The 22,755-nt window shown below is 36.9% G+C and overlaps 3 protein-coding genes across 4 annotated transcripts; 1 reads left to right on the plus strand and 2 right to left on the minus strand.

Moving 5' to 3' along the window:
• Nucleotides 1-26: 26 nt before the first annotated feature.
• LOC112029948 (pyrophosphate--fructose 6-phosphate 1-phosphotransferase subunit alpha) lies at nucleotides 27-7,179 on the minus strand. Of its 2 annotated transcripts, XM_024062628.2 has the most exons (20): nucleotides 6,924-7,179; nucleotides 6,030-6,202; nucleotides 5,827-5,939; nucleotides 5,380-5,454; nucleotides 5,180-5,293; nucleotides 5,014-5,081; nucleotides 4,734-4,817; nucleotides 4,281-4,334; nucleotides 4,027-4,107; nucleotides 3,816-3,909; nucleotides 3,645-3,718; nucleotides 3,325-3,435; nucleotides 3,178-3,222; nucleotides 3,038-3,094; nucleotides 2,244-2,348; nucleotides 2,032-2,148; nucleotides 1,566-1,669; nucleotides 1,088-1,253; nucleotides 576-733; nucleotides 27-320 (listed from the first exon to the last, which is right to left on the minus strand). In XM_024062628.2, the coding sequence occupies exons 1-19, from the start codon at nucleotides 7,011-7,013 to the stop codon at nucleotides 611-613; spliced, it is 1,848 nt and encodes a 615-aa protein (XP_023918396.1). In that variant the 5' UTR covers nucleotides 7,014-7,179; the 3' UTR covers nucleotides 27-320; nucleotides 576-610. The 2 variants fall into 2 exon arrangements, with proteins under 2 accessions (XP_023918396.1, XP_023918395.1); XM_024062627.2 differs by lacking the exon at nucleotides 27-320 and having other exon boundaries at nucleotides 394-733.
• Nucleotides 7,180-12,185: 5,006 nt separating this feature from the next.
• On the minus strand, nucleotides 12,186-14,805 carry LOC112029966 (bZIP transcription factor 60). The gene is made up of 3 exons (XM_024062649.2): nucleotides 14,224-14,805; nucleotides 13,482-13,705; nucleotides 12,186-12,606 (listed from the first exon to the last, which is right to left on the minus strand). Exons 1-3 carry the CDS (start codon nucleotides 14,667-14,669, stop codon nucleotides 12,347-12,349), a joined length of 930 nt encoding a protein of 309 aa, XP_023918417.1. The 5' UTR covers nucleotides 14,670-14,805; the 3' UTR covers nucleotides 12,186-12,346.
• Nucleotides 14,806-18,776: 3,971 nt separating this feature from the next.
• LOC136067530 (uncharacterized) lies at nucleotides 18,777-19,589 on the plus strand. The gene has a single exon (XM_065773552.1). The coding sequence runs from the start codon at nucleotides 18,777-18,779 to the stop codon at nucleotides 19,587-19,589; it is 813 nt and encodes a 270-aa protein (XP_065629624.1).
• Nucleotides 19,590-22,755: the final 3,166 nt, after the last annotated feature.

The raw sequence follows: 22,755 nt of genomic DNA on the forward strand, positions 1-22,755 counted from the left end.
ACAAAAACTGAAGCCGCACACCTGGGTTGCAATTCAAATCAGAAACTGGAATTATCAATCACAAAAATGTCATCCCAATACCTCTCCACTTTAAAAGCCTAACCCAAAGGAGGCAAATTGATTCTAATCCACAATATCTAACAGACAAACTTCCTTAGGGCTCTGATTGAGATTTAAAAACAAAAATACAAAATGATGAAGAATAGTCAAAAAAGAGGCTGCTTCCTTGAGCAGGCACAAAATAGTCTATTAAATAATGCCATATGAAACTGTATCAGACCACGTCGTCAAATTCCATGAAGCCATTGATCTTATAGAAGCTTCAAAACAGAGAGAACATAATCAACCTTCCTATCATAACGAAAAAAAAAAAAAAAAAATCTCTTCCAAAACTTGCAATACAATCCACTCATAATTATTTTGTACCAAAATAAAAATGTTAAATAACAAAGAAAAACTCAGTTTAATACCATCATCTATCAGATCTGCCTACAATATTAGGATATAAAATTTGGGGGAAAAAGAAAAAGAAGCAAAGAGAAGTGAAGATAACAAGTATTTTGGAAGACAAGTACCACGGCCATCACAACCAGAAAGGTAACAACTGTGTTTAAGGGGATGAGGTAGTTGAAGGTGAAGCCAATGCAGTAAGAACGTCTGTCACAGATGCCATGACGCTCAAAGCTGCTTTCAGAACCTCCTGTGAACACCCTGGCTTTACGATGGTTCGCACCTGAAAAGAGAAAAGGTAATTTAAGAAAAATAGATGACAATAATGGAGAATACATGTCAAATGTTGACATTCACATCATGACTAGAAAACAATTTTGCACAAGTGCAAATTTGAGAAGAAATAGAATTTGTGGCTTTGATCCCTAAAACAGGTTGTCATGTCACAAGCAAACATACAAAAAATTATTAAAGTCATGCTTGAACATCCCAATTATTAGAAACATCAACAGAAAGTGACAGATTAAAAGATCTGGCGGTCTGAATAATTGTCCTTGTTTTTTCCCTTTTCATTGTAAAGTTCATAGCATGTACAAAGAAGACCTGAGAGAGAGAGAGATCAAAGAATAGCAAGCACCTTGTCAAGATATTCCTGCAGTTTCTTGATACGGCCCATGTAATCCTGGTCTTCAACACATAGAGTTACAACCTTAGAATCAGCACCAGGACCATCGAACTGAAGGGGTCCTGGATTTCTGTAGATATCATCCATCAGAAATTTTGCTGCATTTTGCCTCAACAGACTGCAAACAAGGTCATGAATCAGTTGACAACCAAAGTGATAATGGAATCTCATGAAGCAGAAAGACCAATGTTTCATTGATTTATATGAACATCAAGCAAAGCTGTGGCCACTGGCCAACACACACACACACACACACACACAGATTCTATAACAAAAGTAATGCCATTTAAAAATAAAATAAAATAATCAAACAAGTCATATAATCAGTTAGAAATTTTATTTTCTTTTCTTCCCTTCTTCCTTTATCCTAATCCCAACTCTATATCAATCAAGCATCTTGATTCTTGCGTGCAATGATGAGGAGACTTACTCATATGCTTTGCCTCTCAAGTCCACAGTTGCTGGATGAATAGCAGGTTTTCCTATTGACAAGGCCCCCGGATTTTGAGCCCAACGCTTCACAGTCATCATTGCCTAATGTCCATCAAATATGGTCAATGGAGTTAACATTCTTGACAAATGCAAGCATTACCAAAGAACCAAAAATGCTGGACTTTCACTTGACTTGAAATAAAAGACATTTAAGGAAAACTACAAAATCCATATTTGTGAGTTGCAATGGATAAGAAATGCCTTTTTTTCCTCTTTTATTTTATTTTATTTTTTTCCTGATAAGTTAGTGGCCCAAGGGGAGGGAAGAGTTGAACCAGTGATTACACCTAGTAAATATAATTTTACTACTAATTTTTAGGATCAAAACCCCTGCAGTAGGTCCGCACCTTGGGGTTTATGGAGGAGAAAGGCTATATTAAGTATAAAAAGAGAGAAAACCCTACTGTCATTGGAGCAGCAGCACATCGCCACTTATTCACAGGATTCTTCAAGTTAGTTACAGTTGCCAAGTAACCATTCAAACCAGCTGCTAACATATGATAGCAGATGTGTCCAAGAACCTGCAAGGATATCAAATCACTATGATCATGACAGGTGATAAAATATTTATAGCTAAAAGGCTGACAAGCCAAAGCAATGCCAAGTGTTTCCATACGTAGGCATAGTCACAGTCAAATTTTGATGGTAATGATCCCCGAGCCTGATAACCAAAGAAGTGACAGATAGCATTGAATTTCTTCCCTTTGTATGTGCCTTCTTTCTGCTCAAAACACCAAACACATCAGCAACTAAGCATTTTGTTACAAAAAATAACTTAGTATAAACAGTTAATTGTAACCAATTCTAAGCCAATTATGGTTTTCTTATCTCAAGAAGCACTCATTATCTCACCTAGAATCATGGTTCAAATATTTTAGGCATCAAAAAGAAAAATGTACATGATAGAAGTAAAACAAGAGGTTAAGGAATGCCTTCTTAGAGGTGTTTAATGATGAAGCGAAAGGAGAGCTAGATCATCATATGGCACATAGATTATCAAAACTTTAATGAGGGCAAAAAGTTTTGAAGAATGACAACAAAATGCCATGCTAGCATAAAAGAAGAGAGACAAAAATGACAAGCAAAGAACAAATGGACACAATGGATTATGGGTAGTTAGGCCAATTGGATTTATTTTCCCATCCTCTTAATTGATTAGCATTTCACTTCTACTATCATTTATTGACATTTCCTTTTTTAATAGAGTAGAGGTTTTTTTTTTTTTTTTTTTTTTGAAAAATAGAGTAGAGATTCAAGTATGAGAAACAGAGAGGGAACATCATTTGATAATTTGCAACCAGAAAATTATTAACAGGAAAAGAGAAAATTAAAAATACAGTATTGACAGTATAAGGGGGAAAAAAAACCAAAAACAAAAACAAAAACTGAATGGAGATTAATCTATAATACCAGACGCTTGTTCATTTCTGCCTCCACAAGATGTGCGAGAAGTTTCTCTGTCTCAATCTGTAATATAAAGCAAAAAGGATATAAAAGATCTTGAAGTTTGATGATTCCTTTTCAAAACACAACTCTCTGAAGACCATTACCTGGGACAACTGTGCAGAGTCATCGGATTCAGGGTAAAGGAGCAGCTGTAACATTCAAAGACACAATCTCAGATGAGCCCCATAACTCATTCGAATAAGATGAAGTACAATGTCTTTCAAAGTGATTTTTTCGTGGCAAATTGGTACCTGTTTCTTAATAAAGGGTGGCAAAAATTCAAACAAAGCAGATGCCCAGGGTGAAAGTTGAGTAGAAATGTTGTCAGTGGAAATACCTTGCCTGAGCAAACTATGAATTTCCTGAGGTCCAAGATGTTAATGTTAGAGCATAAAATAATATAACTCATTAGTCTCACATGAAACTATGAAGAGAAAATTGCAACATCAGTTTTTCATGGAAACAGAAGCCACTGGTATGAAATGATGGTTCAAGATAATTCATCTTAACAGGGGGGTGGGGAGAGAGAGAGTTGCTATGACAGGAATTATTAGTTTGAACTGCCTGTTACCTTCAATAGGGCATATATTTCAGGGATGCTTTCTATAAGACCTTCTGGTAGTAAGATGACTCCATGATACTTGTCTGGTCCCCAAAATGAAGGGGGGAAAAAAGAGATAGGTCAGATAACAAAAACTGAAATTATCACCAACAACATGAAAAAGCTTGAATTATTTAGAACCTTGCTCTGCCCTAGCTTGAACTGCATCACAAATTTGTGCTGCAATATCAAAAAGTGTAAGCTTTGAGGCAGCCACCTCCTCCCCAAGAATAACCTGCAAAGAGCATATCAAGTTATATTTAGAAAAGAGATCAAGAAAAATATAAAATATGTGTTGATAACTTCACAAAGGCATAATCAAATTGCATAACACCAGACAAGAAAAGCTAACCATATTGGGATGGGATTGGAGGGTGCACTCCAAAGCAACATGGGATGCCTTCCGGCCCATGAGTCTGATAAAATAATAATACTGGAACAGAAAAGAAGTTATGGAGACTTTAAGATTTAGAATAGAAGAAAGGAACAAAACAGAGAGCATAGTAAGAGCAATTACAAGAGCTCTTGATTCACCATAAAAGAGGTTTATGGCGCAACAAGATCAATAAGGCTACAGAAAAATTCTAATGTCAGTTCACCCTTTACCTTCTCCGCGGAGAGTGCATCAGTGCAGACATTGCTAATGAGCTGGGAATTGACCTGAAAGAAAAGAAGAAAATTGATTTCTCATCCTCAAGATTCTTTAATTACACCTAATTCAAATAGAGGTTAACGTGCCCCAGCTGCTACTTGCATGTAATCTCACAAGGCAATAAGAAACAGAACATAAAGGTAAAAGGGGGTAATTTAAAAGAAAAAATATAAAGGGGTAAAAAGTTTGTCATCTTCCTTAATCAAAAATTTTCATGCATATATTTCCCTACCAAGTAAAAGGTCATTACCATTTGGCTAATTATGCACTAGGGAGATAAGGGCTTCCTCCGGGAACCTTTTTTTTTTTTTTTTGGGCTCCTTTTTATAGGTGACTTCCTCAAAGAACATGATGGTTATTACTACACTTCACTTTCAAGTAAAAGATCAACATCAATTGACTAATACCTTACATATTGTATCAAAACCAACATTGGTCTCCACGAACTGGTTCTTCAGATCTCCATTCAGTGTAACAGGTACACCAATCACCTGTCAAATTAATAGAAGTTCTATTAATAGACTGGTATCATAAAAATATATCTAGATTAAAGTTACAAATGATGCGAGGAATAAAATTGCAACAAAAGCATTTTAAAATTCAATTGCTTTATTCTGGAGACAAATACCTATAAATATGAATGAAGTAATACATAAACTTATAATAAATACATCACATGCAAAGTACCTTCGTTGGGCATTTTGCTACAGCAAACGTTTCAGCAAGCTGAGCAGCATCTGTGTTTGATGTCACTCCTACAAAAATATCATAGATTTATACTCAATAACTTCAAAATTTAAAAATATATATATATATATATATATGCTAACTGCAAACATATTCTACACCTTACCTCCAATAATGACAAGGCCATCCAATTTCAACTCTTTGCAAGCATTTAGGGCAGAATTAACTTGCTCAGTTGTTCTAATTTGATCCTTTGTCCGTCCCAGCAAATCATAACCACCTGGCCAAGCACAGCCAATTTATACAGTTCATAAAATTCAAATAATTTAATATCTCAAAGTGGTGATTTTCTTGCAGGATACCTACCTTGATTTTTGTAGGTTGAAAGAACGTCATCTGTAATCTCAAGAGTTTTCTTTGCAAATAAACCTTCTGAACCACCTGTTACCAGTTACAAAGGCACTGGCTTAAGTAAATAATATTTGCTTCAACAGAGAAAATGCACACACCATTCACTTGTATCCCAACGAAAGCAAAAATGAAACATAATCTAGAAACGAAAACCATGCATAATTCTTTATGAGATCCAATGTTTTAAAGCAACCAAACAAGCCAGTTTCAAGCGTTGATGTAAGGAAAAATTCATAGCAAATAAATAAAAACAAAGTAAAATTGAAAATGATTATACATGTCTAGATTTATACACACACATATGGATATAATAAAATAAATACAAAGACACAACAAACAAGCATACTAATTTAAATTACAAAAAACTAGATACTAAAAACTCAAATAGAAAATGCAGCTTACCGAGAAATCCAAGTAAAGTACTCTTGGGGTTGAAAATTTTAAGAGCACTGTAAAGACCCCATACAACATTATGTCCTCCAGGAGATTGTCTACCAGAAAAGACTATTCCCACCCTGTCAAAAGATATTACATTGGATAAATAAGATGTAAGTGTAATATAAAAAATGCACGAGAGGACTATGTAATTATAATCAGATGTGCACCTAAAAGCCGGATGCTCGGTTATGATCTGAGCATCTGGGACTTTTGCAGTGGCCCTGAGAAAGTGAGCCAAAGGCTGACCATAAGTGTTTGGAAAGTAACGAGCTATGGAGTGGGCATCAGCGGGGTCTGCTGCCGCAGCTGCATCACCAAATTCAACCCTGACAGTGGTTCCCTGTTTGATGACAATGTAGGATTACCTCAGTCATTATTCCAACTCTGTTAAAAATTAAATTATTAACCAGAAAGCACCCTTTCATGGCACGGATTAATAGATATCTCATTTATGTTAATTTTCATCATCAATAAACAGTAATAACTACACTACAATACATGAGTATATGATTTACCGCCATCAAATCAAAACCCTAAACTAAAAACTGAAAAACACAAGAAAATATTTCATAGTAACACAACTGACATGGGAAAATTCTGAACACCAATGCAATGAAACAACAAATACGATTCGAAAAAGTAATACCAATTAACAAGAAATCAATGGTCAAACTCAAAAAGCATAAATCTTGAGCTAAAAAAGTTGAAACAAATGAATGTTGCAGGGTTTTGAAGATATTACAATCCACAAATTCTCAGTGTCAAAACAAAGCAAAACAGAGTGGCAGTAAACAAAAATAGATCTAATCAACCAGTTCCACCAATTCTTTTCGCACGTAAGTAGATCTTACACACAATCAGATCACAGATTTTTGTCAAACGCATAGTGAGCAAGCCATTGCATGAAAAAAACCAAAACAAAAACAAAAACATATTCACCATAATAAGAGAAAACCCGATAGGAGATCAACCATAAAAACACAAAACGAATACGAGTGTATAATAAAGAACAGATTTTTAAGACGACAAGAATTTCATAGTAAAAGAGGAGAGGGGGGGACCTGGAGACAAGGAGGGAGTTCAGGTTGGTAAAGAGATCGGAGTTGTTGAAGGTCGGAGAGTTCTCTGGGAATGCCGTAATCTGAATCCATGAGAGAATTCCTTGGTGTTCGCTAACTCTATCTGCGACTCTGAGTTTTTTTTTTTTTTACCTAGTTTTTGAGGTTTTTGGTGTTTCTTGTTTGTTGGGGTTGGGGTTTGGGTTTGAGAGTAGTAGTAGTAGTAGTTGTACACTGGGGAAGGGTCTTTAAAAAGACCGTTTTTATAGGAGGGGGAAAAGCTGGTGACTCGGCGATACAACCAACCTTGTTGCGGCCACAGGTTTGGTTGTCCTTGCTCTTTCTTTCTAATTCGCCTCTGTTTTTTCTATTTTATTACGTACATGCCATGGGTTCTTTTTTGTAGGTTGACTGATTTGCCCTCCGCTTCTCGAATCCTTGAATTTTATTCGTTGAGACTTGAGAAACTCAACTGAACTTCACCGGCCCTTTTGTCAATTCTCAATTTGTCATCGTTGGTATATACCAAGATCAACGTGATTAACACCGTTGATTTATCTCTTTTTACTATATTTTGTTTTTTCTTTTTCAATTCTTTTTTTTCAAAAAATTTAGAATTATTTTTAAACCAAAATAAAAAAAATTAGAAACATAAAATATCAAAATAAAAACAACTCAACCATTAAGGCACAAAAGCATACTTTTGTTTTTTTTTTTTTTTTGGTCAGTTTTATTGGATCTGGATGGTATATCCATCCATACCTTTCTCGGCCTTTTGGCTAAGATCAAGTGTAGGATGGTATATCCATGATTCTAACATGATGTCATGAGCTCGTAATGGCCCATGCTGATGGTTTGAAAGTTGAACCTCAAGATGGACGGGAGTAATTAAAAAGTCACAATTATCATCACAATTATCTTTCATAGTAGACTGTAATTAGATGCTTGTCACTTTTATATGGACTTATAATTTTTTATTTATTATTCATACTTTGTCACGTCACTATTATGGTAAAAAATTGTGAAAAATTTTGTGATCCTAAACCTTTTCAATGGATTATAACATATGCGATATATACACGGTCTCTAATCATTCCCGTTAACATAATTTAAGAAGAGAAATGTTATGATTTACAATATTTTCACAACAAGTTATAAGTAGCAAGTTGTTATCACTTAAAATTTTTTTTTATCTACCAATAACAGTCAATAACAATTTGTCACTTAAGATTTATTATAAAAAATATTATGTACATAGCATTTTTCATTAAAGAATGATTAAAACATAAATTAGTTATTAGGCAAAACAAAGTTACATATTTTCTCAATTGAAAAAAAAAAAATTAAAAGATGAAAAGTTAGATATATTTAAGAGAAAACATATTTCAAGCTTTTGATATATGCTGAATATCAAAAGGCAAAACATCTCAGTTCCTTTTTCACAATTTCCCAAGTATTCATTTTCATTTCATGTTCCTTTTTAGGGTCTGTTTGAATATATCTGAAAATTGAAAACTAAAACTGAAAATTGAAAAATACTGTAACAAAATAATTTTTAAATGTATAAATAGTATCGTGGAACCCATTTTTAATGAAAAAGTTGCTGAAAAGTGAAATTTGTGGCTCCGTAAACAGTAAAATTTCTGCTGAAAAGTCAATTATTGCGACTACTGTTCATTAAACAGTAATCGCTACAGTGCTACTACAGTAAAAAAAGAGCTGAAAACGCGTAAAAATTTTTTTTTTGAAAAAACGCAGACGTCAAACATAAACGTGCCACCCAAGCAAGCACTCAGTGCCAAAAATAGGTATTCTATTGAATATTTCATTCATTTTAATTTTTCTTAAACGCTTTTATAATTTTTTAATACAAAACATCACGTTGAGATGTCAAATGCTACCAAGCATGGTTGATCTAATCATCAATGTTATTATTATAATTAATTAATTAGTTCTCTCATTTTCACTTACTTTCATTATTTATCTCTTTAAAAAATTCATTCATCTCTTTAACAGTTTTCACTTGCTTTCATCATTTATCTCTTTTAAGAAAATGCTCTTTCTTTAAAAATTATTTTTTAATGACAAAATTTGACTACAAATTTAATTATATATAATCAAGTTCATAACCAAACTTTATTCTTATTTTTAATTTGAATTCGAGCCATAATATTACTTAAGCAGTTTCGGCCGCCGTGGGTTTAAGGATGTAGCCTACAAAATAATATACTAATACTTTAAGATAGAAGCAGAAGCTATTGGCTAGGGAGCAAAATTGGTTAGCTGATTTGTTTAATTTGGTTGAATCAAGATAATTTTATTTAACATTGTACAAAAGTGGCTTTTTAATAAGATACTGTAACTTTTTAACTTTTTAGATGTGAAATACAGAAAGTTGAGGGGCAAATTATAGAAAGACGGCACCTGTCGCACTTAACAAAGCTGACTGGAAGATGGAAGATAGGTGCTTTGCTTGCTTGTGCTTCATTGTGCACATGCGGTTGGAATATGCTGTTAGGGATATTTTTGTAACTTAATGGAGACCACTGACTTACCAACCAACGTTTTATGTAATACTAACTTGAAAAACACTGGCTGGATGTATCTTTCACCTAACTCTCCACCATGAACTTTTCTCTAACATCATATCTCTCGTCAGGTCAAGGCATTGAGCTACTCTAGAAATAGGAAGGGTCAAGGGTCAATTTTCTTTTTCTCTTTTTTCTTGAGCTCTAGAATAGGGAAGGGGATTGGTAGTGGGACAAGATGGTTCCATTTTGTGTGCTCCGTTTCCTTTTTAAGACCGAAAAAACTCACATTCACATGAGGTGAGAGCAGAGTATAATCTACGCAGGATGTAAACATTTTATCATCTCAAATATAAACAAGATTGTTTATATTAAAATTCTAAATAGATCAATGAAGGGTTTTTATTTATTTTTTGAGAAAAAAAACTTCAAACTTTATTAATAAAAATTAGCCATGATCGACGGGAAATACAGAATTTAGGTGTGGAAGAATATTCTCAGTCCACACTGAAAAACCTCTAACATGTCTAGCATATTTAGCTAGGTTATTGAATTTTAAAATGTGATATTCTAAAAATACTTCAAGCTAATATGTATTTAACGCATACCATTCTATTGTATGTGTTTAGATATATCTTGAAATAAATAAGATACAACACAAATTGAAGTTTTTTTAGCATGGTAATTTAAGTTATTATTAGTTGAATGAGCTTTACCAACAAAGATCAAACCTTTACTAAATTCTCTCTTTGTGGATAATTAAACGTAACAAATTGAAATACCTTACTTTCTAAAAAAAAATAAAAAAAAAATTGAAATATTTTAAAATTTGTAAACTTTTGCTATGAACACTCCTTAAAAAGGCTGTAGTCCGTATTTTATGCTTCTAATTAATTTAAAACATTTGAGTAGCTTTGCATCTTCAAATCCTTTATACATGTTAATCTAAATAGAAAAAATAATTAAGAATCTAATAATTTTATAGATTATAGATTAATAAAAATATAAAAAAAGATTGAGATGTTACAAGATATCAAGATCTAAATCAGGATCTCACAAAGATCCTACATATTCAAAATTTTACTTAAAGATGTGAATTAGATCATAAAATTTGAAGTTTTTAAGATATAAAACCAGAATTTTATAACTATACGGAGAAGGTGACTTTGACATAATTTTGTCTTCTTTTTTTCTTTTTTCTTTTTAAAAAGTTAGAAAGTAGGTTTGACAATTATGAGATAAAAAATATGAGAGAATAAAAAAAATCACTAATGTTGATAATAATAAGATATGTATAAAAAAATTATGAATAAGATATATATTTAATAAAGATTAAATCATACAAATAAATAATTATATATATACACACACAACACATAAAACAGGGCAAGCAAACCCCATTTCTCCTCTCATCCCTCTCTAATAGGGAGAGAACCAAAAGAGCAACTGAACAAGACATTTTTACCATCCCTATATTCCCTACATGAGAACATATCAATTTTTCAAAGAATGTTATATACTTAGTCCAATGCCAGACAAAAAATTAATTTGGATATCATCATTAATTCTCGCCCCAAAGGCCCAGATTATTTATAGTTGATCTGTTAGAACTCTAGGTTAGGTCAAGTTCACCTAACCTGATAGGAGCACATTCCAAATGAGGAGAAGAAAATGAAATCACACCCAAAGCATATGGGTCATGTGGCCAGAGATCTCCAACAACAATCTCTCAAAATCTGTAAATCTCACTATAATGCAGTAATCTCTCGGTGTGTAAATCTCACAATATCGCAATAATCTCTAATTACAATTTGTAGACCTCGCAATAATCAAAAACCGTACCACTATGCTCCAAATTCTAAACAAATATTCAGAAAAGGAAAATAGGTAGATGTCAGATAACTTTCTAGCTCACCTACCAAAGACAAAGAAAGCAGCCCCATATTGGCATATTCTGTGTCTGTCTCTCTAGCAAACCTCACACTCTCCATTTATTTAGGGGGTAGGCCAAAGAATACTGTCTTCATTTTTTCCTCTACCTAATTATAATACCTAATTATTACCTAATTATAATAAGGATGAGATTTAAGGTTGGTTTGGGAACAGTTAGCTGAAATTTAAAATTTTTTACTGAAAGTACTATAGTTTATCTATAGTACAATGAGACCTATAAATAGTACTAAAAAGTACAATGAATCTCATGATTAGTAGCAAAAATAAGCTAAATAGTAAAAGAAATTGTCCAATATAAGTTTATCCCAAACGCAACCTTAAAGGTGCGGCTCTGTTAATTGAGAATATATCACCTTAGCCAGAGATCCCTTCTCTTGACTGAAGGAAGATGAAAATGGCTACTCCATGCGTAAAACTAAGTCAAACCTTAGCCAGAGACCCCTTCTCTTGACTGAAGGAAGATGAAAATGGCTACTCCATGCGTAAAACTAAGTCAACATTGTGCTACAATGAACATGGTACTATACTAATATACATCCAGAATTTTTTCATGATATTGAAACCTCAAACTGTAAATAACCAGCATGAAAACTTTATATATGCTTTGATAAAGATGCTTTGTGTTAAGGAAAGCTCCTTTTCCTTTTTATGATTGCTTCATTATAGTCACGATCCAACAGAGAAAGGTGGAGAACCATGCCTCAATAATGGAAACAAGAATACATATTTTCAACCCAAAATAATATACCATGCGAAAAGGCAAAGAATAATGATTCAGCTATAATGAATAAACAGGGAACCACAACTTAATTTACTCATTAAAAATCCACCAGCATGTCCGTTAGTATCATTTATTATCACTTAACTAACTACTCTCAACACCTAGACATCAATACAGAGAGACAACCGAGCATATAAAGGAAGAAGAAAATCTCTCACAAAAACTCAGAGAACAAGGTTTGTGAGAACAAGGTAACTCGGTTTCATTTTTGTCCTTGAAGCTTTGCATCTCCTACTCTTTACAAAAGATTGTACCATCAAGTCTCCAAACATCTTACTTCTTGCCCCTCTTAGAGCTACTCCTGGGTTTCCCAGTCCCACGTTTACGAGTGGAACTATTTCCAGGATTAACTGGGGCATTGCTGGCAGATTGAATAGGCACATGATGCCCAGGAACCAAAGCAGGGAACCCAACAGCAGGGATTCTGCAAAGTAACCATGGTCAACATCATCCAAGTTAAAAAACATGATTAGATTAGCCATCACATAGAAGCATTATGAAAACAATACTCTTTCTTTTCCCACCTTTAAATGAACTAGGTAAAAGATCAAACTAAAGATTTACTGAAACCATAATGGTAATTCAACCAACTTTGCAAGCACAGGCACAACAACCTCTTACAAGTAGGGTCATGAGAAATGAAAATTAGTAGTATAAGGAATACAAAGAGCTGATTAATCAACTGGATACAAACATGCAAGTTGCATGATGTAGTTGGACAAGAAAAACCAAATAGTTTACACACACCCATGTGAAGGCCAAACTTCTAAAAGATCATCAAGGCTACAAATTTTTTTTTTTTTTAAGCATGGATGAGTGTAATTTGGTCAAGATGAATTTTTGTGCAGAATGTTGCTAGTTCAGAACAAGCAAACCTTCAATTATATATCTGTCAAGAGATACTTAAATTCAACTTTCTGGAATATATTTGAATATCATCTTTTATCTAAGCTTAGTCAGACTTAATAGTGCTTTAATACTCTCCCCTCAAAAGAGGGGGGAAAAATCGGACCTAGACTGACCAAGTGAGAGATATTTTAGTTAAATTTGTCAAATCTTATGCCACACTCAGCCAATTGTCAGTTCAAACCAGCTGAGCTCAAACAGGAACACCTAGCTCAATCCGGTCCACACAATAGTTCATTCACTAGGCAGTTATACATGGCAGGTTTCCAATGGCAATTATAAATTTCTCTCAGAATTAGCTATTAAACTACTTAGTCCCCTAGCCCAAAAAAAAAAAAAAAACAATAATGGTAATAGAAAAAAAGCAAGAACAAGATGGTTGATGACTCATACCCAAAAAGAGCACAGCAGACTCCTGCTTGGTCGCTGAAGCACCAAATGCGCTGCCTGAATGCAAACTAAGCCGTAATGCTTGATTCTCGGCGTAACAGCACTGAAGCAAATGCCCCAGTCTCCTACATTCCCCTTCCAGATACCTACTCTTCAACTCAAGATCCCTCACATACATCTTTTTCCTCTCCCTCGATCTCACCGCCGCATCCCTATTTCTCAGCTGCCTGAAAATTCAAATCCATCATGACATACAACTCTTGAAGACTCTTTACCATTCAGATAAAATAATGTATCACACTGTCACACATTCATACTCTTCCAATTGTATACATGAAAGTAAACAAAATTCCCCCACATCTTATTTTGCCAAAAAATTATTACCCATATCAATAAAATTTAATAGAGCAACACACACAACAAAATTCCCAACATATGTTGTCTTTGTCATACATAATTTCCTAATAGTAATTTCGTACCATGAAAAACAAAATTCACCAACATAATTTGTCTTTACCGTACAAAAATTGCTGATAGTAATTTCGCACTACTAAGCAGTTCTATATAAAAATTTTAATAAAAAAACAATAAATATATAACATACAAAGACTTGCCCTTTATACAAAATCAAACCCTAATTAAACATTATCTATAATAGAAAGTCCTAAATTTTTTTTTTCTGATTTAAACAGTATGCATAACGCAAAATTGATATTCAAACCCTAATATAAAAAATTAGCAGTACCTTCTTCGTTTCTTGGAGGTAGGATCATCAGCATCAGCAGCATCATCATCATCTTGAGCTTGATCATCGTTATCGACCTTCTCCTTAACCGAACTAACGTTTCCGTCATCGGAATCACCGGAAGAGTCCTTATCGATCGGAGAAGACGCATCGACGACCTCACCGGAAGCCTCTACAGGGGAATTCACGAGTATATCAGCGAAAAAGCTGTCACAGAACTCGTTGCTCGGCTCCGCCGCGCCGGAATTGTTGTTGTTATTGTTGTCGTTGTCGTCGTCGTCGTTCATCAAAAAGGTCTGGATCTCATCGATTTCCGGTGAAACCGAATCGAGTAAACCCATGGGTTCGAGAGAAAAAGCATTTCCGTCCTCTGGTGATTCATCGAAGAAACTATCCCAATCGATTTGTTCGAGTATTTCATCGTTTAAAAAATCAGCATCACCCATAATAACCCACTAATTGGGATTTCTAAATTAAAAATTTTAAAACCCTAACTGAAATTTTACAATAAAAAGGAAAAAAAAATTAAAAATTAAAAGGAAAATGGTGTTCTAGTTGGGCCTAATAAGAAGAGCAGTTGTGATTTATAGTCGTATTTAGAAACGCGTATTTTCGGTTTCCTTTGTGGGTAAGCAAAGGAAAGGTCAAATTTTATTAAAGTAAAAAAAAAAAAAGGGAAAGGCTACAGAGTGGAAACTAGTTTCTATGCAACAGCGCGGTGGTCCAATCACGGTGGTCCACGTGTGATTGTGGAGAATTGGGGTTCGCGTGTGATGACGTGGACGAATAGAGTTTTTGTTGTACAGATTCTAGTGAGATCCTCGGAGCAGAGGATTAATGTGTGAGCGTTCCCGTCACTCAGCCAATAGAATCGCAGTTAGTGGAAGCTGAGAAAAATTGTGGCGTTAACACGTGCAAATAGTGTGCATTTTTTTCTTTTCTTTTTATGTTCTTTTGGGATTTTTTTTTTAATTATGCTAAGCAATGAATATCATTTCGGTGGCCGTTTCGGTTTGTCTATTGGAATAAAATATTTCAGTACCTGCCGATTTTGGATACCATTTCAGGATTTACTATTTTATATAAAATATATATATATATATAGCAATTAATAAAAAAAGATTTATTATTCATTTCTATTATTAAGCCAAATGTTATAAATTAATGAATTTAATATAGCTTTTTAAAAGAAAATCATAATAATAAAGTGATTTTATTTTGGAAGATATAAAGTGATTAAGTTAATTATTAAAAAAATCAAGTTTGAGGTTTTTTTGGTAAATAAACAAACATAGTGGGATACTTATAAACCATGAAGCTTCCTAGAAGCTTCCTTTCAACTTAAACTCCACTCACCATCTGTCAGGTGTATCATTGGTTCTCTACTCCTATTCCTCATTTCAAAATCTTATCACTTATATTTCATTTCTCACTTAGAAAGTTTATAGACGCAGCAGTAGTGTAGATTGCAAAACTGAAGAAGACCAATTTCAAAATAGTGCAGATTGTAGAAGTGAAGAAGAACAATTTCAAATGGGTTACTGCAGCCAAAATTGAGCTTTTGTTTTCTTCTTCTTCTTCTTGTCTTTTTTTCTTTTTTCTTTTTTCTTTTTTTTTTCTCTAAAATGATTTGGTGGCAGGTCTGATCTGGAGTTCACATTTATGGTGAAGGAAAAAAAAAAAAAAAAAAAAAAAGAGGCTAACTTCATTCCGACGGAAACTTCTATTTCGGCCGGAATTCACCGAAATGTCTCGAAATGATCAAAATTGAACGGAATGACCCGAAATTTAATCCGAGGTGGAATAGGGGGTTTCTCATTCCAGTTTGTATACCGGAATGGTATTTTCCGACCAGAATGGAACATAATTAATAACAATAATGCTAAAGACACAATTTTTGATAGAATTTTGTGCTACAACTTATCACATGACGAGTTGTAATTAGTAAGGGTGTATCCCCACATGACCTACTGACATACCATTATCAATCACAAGTCACCATGTGACGAGTTATGATACAAAATTTTGTCAAAAATTATGTCCCTAGCATAATTCTTGTTTTTTTAGGGTGTTTCATTGCATTCCAAACGAAAATTTGGAAAAGAAAAAGATTTTCAAGTCCATAATTCTTAAGATAAATAATAAATGTAAATCTACCATGAGACCAATGAATACAGTATCAATTTCAACTATATTTTGTCAAAATCTTGCAGCTTAATTGATTAAGATTTGTTATTGTCAAAAGTTTTGTAACTCAAAGGAAACACCAATTCTCCCACACCTATCAAAGCTAACCCATAGGCCATAGAGTTCTAGCCAAATCAATAGATCAACGATCAATTGATGTGGAGGTTGAGCACACCTTTTTTTTTTTTTTCTTTTTTTGAAATGCTAATGAGTGCCCTTGGATATTGGTTAATAATCTATTTAAAGAAAATTTTGATACTACTTTTAAGGGAAATGAAAAAAGCTGTCAAAATATTAATTACTTTTTTTTTTTTTTCATTTCTCATAAAAACATTCTTTAAATGTATTATTAAACAATGCCTTAAGAGCACTCGTTAACATTTTTTTTTTTTTTAATTAGGCTGAGTACACCTAAGCTTTGTAGGATGGTCAGTAAATGTGCCCTACTCAGGATTATTTAGTGAACAGTTAATCGCCTTCTGCGAGAAGAGAATATAAGATTAATGTTGTTGTCATTAAAAAAAAAAAAGAAGAAGAAGAAGATATTAATAGAGCTACAATTGAATTGCAAATCATGCTTTTCAAAGAAAACAAAATGCTATATGGGTTGAAGAGACACCACCTTGTATTAAAAATATTTTACAGTTTCGTGTTCAGTTGGATTGGTTGCCCCTTCCTTGAATTAGTGTTTCTATATTGGTTGATTTTTTATAATAAAACTATCGTTTATTACTCAAATGAAAAAAAAAAGAAAAAAAAAAAACATAAGATATCATCAAAAGCTAACTCATTTATGAATTTACTTTCCTTAAGAGCTTAACACATGACGAGGTAACCAATTACTGACGAAACTGTCAAGCCTGTCCTATGAGGACGAGGCCTTCGATACGAACGAGAACATCCTCAGGACAGACAACGTAGAAGGCAGCGATATTGACGAAGACACCCAGTCAATTTAATGCAGTCAACTAAACGGTTACACTTCCAACTGTACGAACCGTTTGGAGACATTGATGCCTCATTACACAGCCCCAAAACGTTACCCAATGGAGCATTAAGACCTCCATAACTCCTCCAATGGCTAGGGACAATGAGAACATATATAAAACCCGTACACCTCCACGAAGCAAAAGAGAGACAAGTAAGAAAGGAGATTGTTTATTTGCTTTTCTGTTCATTTTATATTGCTTTTCTTAAAAAGAGAGTTTCATATTCTAACTTTGGCATCGGAGGCGTTGTGGCAGGCACCACACCGGTGACCATCTCTATAGGCCGAAGAATCATCTCCGTCCGACGAACATCACTGACGAGTTCACACTTATCAGTTTGGCGCCGTCTGTGGGAACGACATTTTCTTGTTCAAACTCGAAATAGTGGTTCCTTATTCCTATTCTTTCTAGGATGGAGTCTAATCAAGATTCTGCAGCCCTAGCTCAGCAAGTTCAAGCCCTTGCAGCTACAGTTGAAGAACTGACCAAGCAAAACCAAGAAATGAGGCTACGGCTTCAGCAGGAGGAAAATCGTTCGAAGGGAAATCAGGAGGATGAAGGAGATAGCAACAGAAGAAGTGACCATCGAAGGCCAAACACCCCCGCCGAGCAAAATTCAGATATTCTTCAGGAGATGAGGAGGGAGATGGACGAACTAAGGAATGCCATCAAAGAAAAAGCAGAGCGGAGCGTAGATCGGATGGTCCGGGCGACGGATTCGCCATTCATAACAGCGGTTCTCGACTGCCCAGTGCCGTCAAAATTTCAGTTACCTTAACTCGAGACCACCTGAACACCTTCAAGACGACCCTGGGACTTCAACAGCCCCCAGATGAAATATTGTGTCGTTCCTTCCCAACTACACTCAGGGGAGCAGCTCGAGAGTGGTTTACAAAGCTGCCAACGTCGTCTATCAATACGTTCGAGCAGTTGAGCAACGCCTTCCTGCGTCACTTTATTGGGGGACAACGACCAAAGAGGACCGCTGACCATCTGCTTACCATCAGGCAGGGGGAAAGGGAAACCCTGAAGTCATACGTAAAACGTTTCATGAGGGAAACACTGGAGGTAGACGAAGCCGACGATATGGTGCAGCTGACGACCTTCAAAGCAGGGTTAAGGTCCAGAGATCTCGTCAGCTCACTCGCGAAGAATCCCCCGAAGATGATGGCTGAAATGCTCCTCAAGGCGCAAAAGTACAAGAATGCTGAGGACGCGTTGGTTGCTATCAAGGACGGGGACAGACCAGGGGACAAAGGAAGAAAAGAAGACGATCGTAGAGGGCAAAAGCGGGACTGACCAGATCGTCGAATCAATGACGGAGTCAGAAGGAAAGATGAGAAAAATCCGCGAACGGTAAAATTCACCCCTCTCGTTATGCCTGTTGACAAAATTTTAACGCAGATCAAAGAAGAGCACTACCTTAAGTGGCCGCGACCACTGCACTCGTCTCCTAACGTCCATGACAAAAGTAAGTACTGTCGATTTCACAAAGATCATGGCCATTACACCGAAGATTGTAGGGATCTCAAAGAGCAGATAGAAGAATTGATACGAAGGGGGAAGCTACAGAAATTTGTGAAGAAAGGGGAACACAATAAATTCCGAGATGAAGACAAGGGTCAACATGGGTCTTCATCCAGGAACGACAGCCGTCAATCACAACCTCCTCAAAATGTGGTCGGGGAGATACAGACGATCGCAGGGGGGCCTACCACCGGGGGCTCATTCAAGTCATTCAAGAAAACACATCAACGACAGGTGAATAGCGTCCATATGACACCCCTGCCGAAGCAGAGACGAACTGATCAGGATATGACCTTCAACGAGAGTGACTCCAGAGGAGTAAAACAGCCTCACAATGACCCCTTGGTCATAAAGCTCACCATAGAGGGGTTCAACACCAAAAGGGTCCTCGTGGACAATGGTAGTTCTGCCGATATCATTTACTTTTCCGCATTCCAATTGTGGGGGGAGAAAAACCCAGCCCAACTTATTGGGCCCAAGTCCCTGAATCAGGAACATTCTTCATCCGAGGAGATGGGACCTTCAGTCGGATGCCCACGCCAATGGGGGATGCCTGGAGATGAGCACGCATACCATCTGAAGAGATGCTCATATGTCCGAGTAGCCATGCGTCCTCGGATCCGAAGAGGTTTGATCAAACACGAGTATGGGAGGTTCAACTGATCTATTTGACAAGTGTCAAGAGGGAGAGGGACCTCGGACACACATAAAGGTAACGGCAACAGAGAAATATCAAGGAGGCACACTCCAACCACCACATTTAATGCACTGCACCTAACTTCCTGGCCGCATTTATGAGGATAGGACCCCTGAACAGTGCTTTCTCAGCTACCGCCACTCACATAAGGCTAAAAGTGGGGTGATGGGACATGTACTCAAGTAGGCGCCTGGATGATGAACAAATGGACGGAGGAGATGTAAGAAGGCAATGCTATATAAGGGAGGGGTACCTCTGATAGAAAGGGATCGAAAAATAGGAGAGGAAAAGGATACATGAGATAGTTGTAACCCCAGGAATTGTAACCTTATATGATCAATGAAAAACATCTCTTCGGACGGAGTATTCATATTAGTCCGAGATCACATTAATCCAAATCTTCCCATTCGCATCGCTGTTTGATGTTGTTATTTTCATTATTAGCCTAGCTCTTTCACCCACTCTCTACAAAATCTATTGTTTTGGGCTCGGTGGGCCAAGAACCCATACCTTTTTGGACTTGGGCTGCAAAAACTGACCCTACACCAATAATTGAAGCTGGATCCCAAGAGACTTCGTCCGTTCGATTCCCCACTCGTCAGTTTCAGCGGTGACAGAGTGTATCCCAGAGGCATAGTGACGCTGACAGTAACAGTGGGGACGGACCCAAAACAGTTAACTCGTCAGATAGACTTTTTGGTAGTAGATAGTCCCTTATCCTATAATGTCATCATCGGAAGGCCAGCACTCAACAAGTGAAAGGCGTCCACATCCACCTACTGCTTGAAGATGAAATTTCCAACGGAAGATGGTGTTGGCGAAGTCAAAGGAGACCAAGTTCTAGCTCGAGAATGTTATCAAGCTATTTTAGCAGCTAGGGAGAACCACACGTGGATAGTAGAAGAAAAAGAGGAAGAAAAGGTGGAAGCATTAGAAGTGGTGGAGCTGATCGAAGGGGAAATGACGAAAACAACCAGAATAGGGACGACGTTAAGTCCTGAGATGAGAACGAGGCTCATTCAATTTCTCAGGGAGAACTTGGATGTCTTTGCCTGGAGCCATGACGACATGCCAGGCATATCTCCAGAAGTTATTCAACACAGGCTGAATGTCGATCCAGAGAGGAGACCCATCTAGCAGAGACAAAGAACCTTTGCGCCAGAAAGGGACCAAGCGATTGCTGACGAGGTAAGCAAACTCTTGACTGCAGGCTTCATCAGGGAGGTGTACTATCCGAACTGGTTGGCCAACGTTGTCCTAGTAAAGAAAGCGAATGGAAAATGGAGAATGTGCGTGGACTTCACAGACCTGAACAGGGCCTGCCCGAAGGACAGTTTCCCTCTCCCCAGGATAGACCAGCTAGTAGACTCTACGGCCGGGCACAAGCTGTTAACATTCATGGATGCATTCTCAGGGTACAACCAGATAAAAATGGCTGACGAGGATCAGGATAAAACCGCCTTCATCACCAGTCAGGGGCTCTACTGCTATAAGGTAATGCCCTTTGGTCTGAAGAATGCAGGAGCAACTTATCAAAGGCTAGTGAACAGAATGTTCGTCAAACAGATAAGCAGGAATATGGAAGTGTACGTCGACGATATGCTCATCAAGAGCAAGGAAGAACTCGTGCATCTAGACGACCTTAAGGAGACATTCGATACCCTCAAGCAATACCAAATGAAGCTGAACCCTGGTAAGTGTGTTTTCGGTGCCGCCTCCGAAAAATTCCTCGGATTCATGGTGTCTCAGAGAGGAATAGAAGCAAATCCTGAGAAGGTGCAAGCCATACTCAATATGGCATCGCCCAAGTCGATCAAGGAAGTCCAGAAGCTCACGGGCCGGATTGCAGCTCTTAACAGATTCGTGTCTAGAGCAACGGACAAATGCTTGCCATTCTTTAAGACCCTGAAGTAAGCCTTTGAATGGACCGACGAATGTGAAGTGGCCTTCCAAGAGCTCAAGCGTTACCTTAGCAATCCACCACTCCTGAGTCCATCCAAAGAAGGCGAAAACCTGTATTTATACCTAGCAGTTTTCTCTATGGCCGTCAGTGCTGCCTTGATACGAGAAGAAAGTAGGAAACAGCTCCCAGTCTACTACGTCAGTTAAGCCTTCCAAGGAGTTGAATTCAGGTACCTAAAGATCGAGAAAATTACGTTTGCATTGATAGTAGCCTCGCGCAAGCTCAGGCAGTACTTCTAGGCAAACCTGATATTGGTAATGACGGACCAACCCATCAAGAAGTCTATGAACAGACCCGAAGCAGCCGGAAGAATGGTCTAGTGGGCAATCGAACTCAGCCAATTCGATGTGGAGTACCATCCCAGGACGGCCATCAAAGCACAGGCTCTTGCTGACTTCATCGCCGAGTTTACCTATCTAGACGAGCCGAGCCCTACCATCAAGGACGAGACATGGATGATGCAGACCGATGGCTCGTCAGCCCAAAAAAGAGGGGGAGTAGGGGTCGTCATAACCACTCCTGACGGAGAGATATTGAAGTACGGAGTCCAACTAAGATTTCCAGCCACCAATAACGAAGCTGAGTACGAAGGAATTTTGACAGGTTTAAGGCTCGGAAGAGAGCTTGGGGCTAGGAACCTGCTAGTCCAGAACGACTCAAAGCTAATAATTGGGCAGGTCAGAGGAGAGTACGAAGCAAAAGAAGAAAGAATGCAGAAATACCTCAGGTTGACGAAACACCTGATTCAAGAGTTCGAAAAAGTGGAGTTCATCTGAATTCCGAGAAGCCAGAATATGGCTGCAGACGAAGTTTCAAAGATAGCCTCGTCAGAAGAGACAGAACCAAGAGCAGACTTGATGATAGAGATACAGAGAAACCCCAGCATAGAAGAAATTTCGACATTTGCAGTCGAGGGCACAAGTAACTGGATAACGCCCATCATGTCCTACCTCCAGGATGGCCACCTACCCCAAAACGCAGACGAAGCTAGGAAGATAAAGAAGAGATCCGCCAGATTCACAATTCTCAATGATGCCTTGTACAAAAGAGGTTTTTCAATGCCTTACTTGAGGTGTGTGGACGAAGGAGAGGCCGAATACGTCATGAGGGAGGTTCATGAAGGGATCTGCGGAGATCATGCAGGCCCAAAATCCCTGGTAAGAAAAATT

This window comes from Quercus suber, unplaced genomic scaffold, assembly GCF_002906115.3.
Source record: "Quercus suber isolate HL8 unplaced genomic scaffold, Cork oak 2.0 scaffold_76, whole genome shotgun sequence".
Taxonomy (NCBI): Eukaryota; Viridiplantae; Streptophyta; class Magnoliopsida; order Fagales; family Fagaceae; genus Quercus; species Quercus suber.

Coding starts and splice junctions, on each gene's coding strand:
- LOC112029948 (XM_024062628.2), bottom strand. CDS start 7,013: ATGGATTCAGATTACGGCATTCCCAGAGAACTCTCCGACCTTCAACAA. Junction 5,940..6,029: donor ACCGAGCATCCGGCTTTTAG/GTGCACATCTGA, acceptor ATCTTTTGACAG/GGTGGGAATAGTCTTTTCTG. Junction 1,670..2,031: donor GTGCTGCTGCTCCAATGACA/GTAGGGTTTTCT, acceptor GATGGACATTAG/GCAATGATGACTGTGAAGCG.
- LOC112029966 (XM_024062649.2), bottom strand. CDS start 14,669: ATGGGTGATGCTGATTTTTTAAACGATGAAATACTCGAACAAATCGAT. Junction 13,706..14,223: donor ACCTCCAAGAAACGAAGAAG/GTACTGCTAATT, acceptor TTGAATTTTCAG/GCAGCTGAGAAATAGGGATG. Junction 12,607..13,481: donor GTCTGCTGTGCTCTTTTTGG/GTATGAGTCATC, acceptor GTTACTTTGCAG/AATCCCTGCTGTTGGGTTCC.
- LOC136067530 (XM_065773552.1), top strand. CDS start 18,777: ATGCCTGTTGACAAAATTTTAACGCAGATCAAAGAAGAGCACTACCTT.